At 39.1% G+C, this 4,143-nt stretch overlaps 1 protein-coding gene across 1 annotated transcript; it reads right to left on the bottom strand.

Moving 5' to 3' along the window:
- Positions 1-296: 296 nt before the first annotated feature.
- On the bottom strand, positions 297-1,157 carry LOC105217836 (enhancer of split malpha protein). The gene has a single exon (XM_011193061.3). The coding sequence runs from the start codon at positions 1,052-1,054 to the stop codon at positions 482-484; it is 573 nt and encodes a 190-aa protein (XP_011191363.2). The 5' UTR covers positions 1,055-1,157; the 3' UTR covers positions 297-481.
- Between the last annotated feature and the right edge of the window lie 2,986 nt (positions 1,158-4,143).

Raw genomic sequence — 4,143 nt, forward strand, 5'->3', positions numbered from 1 at the left:
TACAAACCAAGCCGAAAAAGGTGAGTAAATAAAAAAGTCGATTATTTCATATTTTCTTAGCGTTTATCAAAAACGAATTATCTATTTGAAAATATTTGTTTACAAGTAATTCTTCTTATCTTTTTTACAAACAAATTATACAATAAAATAAAGCCTTTCGTTATCACAAAAATCACTTAGTAACTAACAAATTAAGTTAATGAAAACCAAAATTAAAATTGTTGCATAAAAAATAAAACGAAATAAAAAAAATGCCTCAAAGTGTCTGAGCACCTCTTGAGATTTGTTTACAAAACTTAAACACTAAATTGGAAGCGCGTTGATACAACAACCACGTGCAGTTAATACAAGTGTTAATTAATAATAAAGTACTTCAGCCGCTACAAACGAGTATCACAAATATCTAAAGCTCCGGTCACAGTAATTCCACACAAACACCATAGACGTTAAGTCATCTACTAGAGATACAACACAATCCAGCTTAAGCTTGTGCCCAACGATCACCGTTATGTTGGGGATACTGCATGTGTGGGTATTGCGTATTGCTGTAGCAATAGCTGGGCTGCAGCAGATCCTCATCGGCGGCAACGGGTGTGAAACTGCTCAGCACTGGCTGTAGATTGGTGGTCCAGAAGAAGGTGCCAGCTTCGGTGCGTGCAAAACGTACGGGCACATAGACATCGTGCTCCTCATCTTCTTGTACGAGTTCGGCTAGCTTCTCATTGGCTGAATTGTCTTCAATTTCTTCGTAGTAATGTTGTTCTTCCATTTGTGCATTACGTAGATTCTCGAGAGATTCCAAAGATTCCAATGAGTTCCATACACGTTGAGGTTGTTGATATTGATAGTGCTGTTGTTGCTGTTGTGGTTGCATACGCTGCTGTTGACGGCGTTGCAATTTTTGTTGCTTCTGTTGTTGTTTATTGCGGAAGATTGTCTGCAAGACACGTTTAATGCTATAGCTCGACTTGTTGTTGCTTTGCATTTCGGTATTTGCAGTGTTGTTGTTGGCGTTATTTTGAGCCGCTGCTAATTGTTGCTGTTGTTGGCACATTTTCGAAAAATATTCTACAAAATTCAATGCGTGTTACGATAGTTTTCCAATTGCTTAATGCGTGTGGCACGTTGAACGTACAAATTCAGAATGATTTCAACATGCCACGCAACGACCTTATATAGCACCGCTTCGGCGCTCACCAAGTGGCAATGCGCAACAACAACAATAATACACACTCCATTGAATTTGTACTTCTGTACATTTCCTTCAGGAAAGGGAGTATTATAGTACAGTCAAAGAAACAAAAACACACAACGAAGAGCGGGAGAAACATGAGAACACGCGCACCAAACCCATGTGCTCGCTGCTCAGCCGAGTCGAGGGCTAGTCTTGAGCATGCGTGCCTGTACATTACGGATATGCACTTCGCTTTGCTCGGCGCACAAACGCAGCAGCGACCAAGTGTTGCACTAACAAAAAACTATACTGCGCTATCTACCCTCCCTGAAGAGTGTTGTAGTGTTGGGCTCTCGATGACTCAGTCACGCACGGGCTCGAGATCGAGCTCGAGCAGTAGAAATGTAAAGGAAATGTCAAGTAAGAGGGTCACTGCAAAGCAACAACAACACAAATTCCGATAAGAATTGTCGAGGCGACTCAGCAAGTGATGCAGGTAGTCGCACATCCAAGACAGCAAGAAGGCAAATCATAGCGGCGGCACAGTGGCGCAGAGTTAGATTATTGGTATTTGCTTATTTGACCTTTAAGGTCGGTGTCAGTATCAGCAGTAAACAAACAGGGTTCAGTCGAATTAGTGGAGTACTAAGAGGTCTAAACTTGTTTCAGTCATATAATCAGATAACCTGCAAATATTATAGTAGATCATTTTAGGCTGGTCGTCGTGTTTTTTTTTTTTTTCAAAATAGGGGGCCTACACTTTAAGTTCTTAAGAGTAAAACTTATTAGTTGGGAGCTTATAGTTTCAGCATCAGTTTCCCAGACCATTTTAATACAGTTAAACTTCTCTAACTTGAATAACCATAATCCAAAAAATAGGAGAGAGACTTCCAAGTTACGGAAGACAATTTAGAATTAGACTTCTATTGCAATTCAAGAGTTCGAGTTATGGAGAACTTCGATTTATGGAAGATCAGCTGTATTCCCTCTAGCCTATATCTTCAATTATATTTTCTTAAGTATGTCTAAGATCTCAGGATGAATAACTTAGACATTTAGTAATCTCTTCACGGCTAAGTTGAGTTAAAAAATAAATAAAAAGATCTTAATAGGCTCAGTAAAATTTCGTGTTGTCGTTGTACCGTTTATGTTAGAAGTTGAACGTAGCAACAAGAGTTTCTGTGATTCCATCTACTTTAGACTGTTTCTCAATATGTAGAACTAAGTTAAATTTGATTAGAAGAACTTAGAACCCTTATGATATAAGTCAATCTTCGTATTACAATTCTTTAGAATCGATAGTGTTATTCGTATAGTTTAAGAAGAGTAAATGATAATTTTACCGGGCGGTTTCGGGGTTTCTTATAGAAAAATATAATAATACCCCTTATTGAGTTGAAATAATTTTATTAGTGTATGAAAATCGAAAATATATAGACAGATAGAACAAAAAGATTGGAAATCTATTTATGGAAACCCACTTCATTAGGTTGAACTCAGAGCGATCTCTCGATATATAATATCACCGCTTCGACTAGAAATATTTTTGATACTAAGTTGTAGGAACACTGCAGCCTTGCAGACGAGGTTCATTCTTTATTTTTCCTCACATATTATGGGTCAAAAAAATATAGATCTGGCCTCAAAAGTAAAATTTTCTTTCGAAACTATTCCAACCACATATTTCCCAAACACGCACACTGTGCGCGCACAGGATCGCCCCACCACTGTACGCAGAGTCAGTGTTCTGCGATATCACACTACAGTGTTCATAGTGGAGGTGGTGGTTTTTGTGGCTGGTGTCGATTGATAGCTGCGCATGTTGTTGTTGTTATATTTTCTTGCCACTGACGAACGGTGGACGATATCGATGACTCGATGTTGTGGTGTTTTTATGCCACGCATAATGTTATTGTCTGTTCGGTGTTGTTGTTGTTTTTGCTCATTCTGCTCTCTTGACAATTGTTAAACATGTATTGGCATGCCAATAAGGGTCGCAGGATGAATGCAACAATTTGGGTTGTTTATCGCATGAGTGTGTGTCTGTGTGTGTGCACTCTTCCTCAGTGCCAAATCAAACTGGAATTTGAACCCCTTTTTGTGTGGAGTGTGGGAAAATGTTTCGAAATTTGGTTCAAAATTCCGAAACGGACGAAGCAAAAAAAATACCAACAACAAAAAACAAACGTGATATGGCAAAAGAAATCGGAAAGAAAAGGGTCCACACCACAGCAAGGAGCACAACACCAGTTGGTAAGCGTAGCGACTGGCCACTTAGGAGTGCATTTGTAACAGTGTATGTGTAGTCAAGTAGTAGCAAGTGTATGTGTGGGTATGCCTGTGTGTGAGCGTTGTGATCGTGCACAGGGTTTTATATGCGCCTTGCTTGGGTCTATAAGAAAAAAATGGCAGGTGTTCAACGTGAAATTTTCTCATGGCAGTCTCAAGCGATAAGAAATGCTGAACACACGCATACATATAATCTTATGGTGCTGTACTTTAAACTGTATAGTGTTTTTTCTGATCTTTATAAATTTCTGTTTTATTTCGTAAATTTTGCTTCGTGTGTTGTTGTTGCATTGCATTTATGCTTCCTTTAAGGCGGTGTTGTTGTTGTTTTTGTTAAATTTGGTTTATGTTTTATTACAATATTACTACGAAACACAGTGTAAAAGTGTGTACAGTAAGGGTGCGGGGGCCAACTGTATCGGCTTGCAGGACTCACTCGCACACACACACACATCCCTTTGTGGGCATATGGATATGTACTGATATGCATTTCAATTTCATTTCCGTGGGAAAGCGCATACGCCGGGCATTCCCACGCAGTTAAGGTGTTTTTGTTATCCTGCTGCTGTTGTTATCTTCTTATTGTTGCTGTTTATTTATTATAATTACAGTTCCTTATATCCCTGCTTCTGCATGCTGTTTCCCCTAATTGATAGGAGCCTAGCCGTTGTGTGTAGACG

Source organism: Zeugodacus cucurbitae, chromosome 2, assembly GCF_028554725.1.
Source record: "Zeugodacus cucurbitae isolate PBARC_wt_2022May chromosome 2, idZeuCucr1.2, whole genome shotgun sequence".
NCBI classification, from domain to species: Eukaryota; Metazoa; Arthropoda; class Insecta; order Diptera; family Tephritidae; genus Zeugodacus; species Zeugodacus cucurbitae.

Coding starts and splice junctions, on each gene's coding strand:
- LOC105217836 (XM_011193061.3), bottom strand. CDS start 1,054: ATGTGCCAACAACAGCAACAATTAGCAGCGGCTCAAAATAACGCCAAC.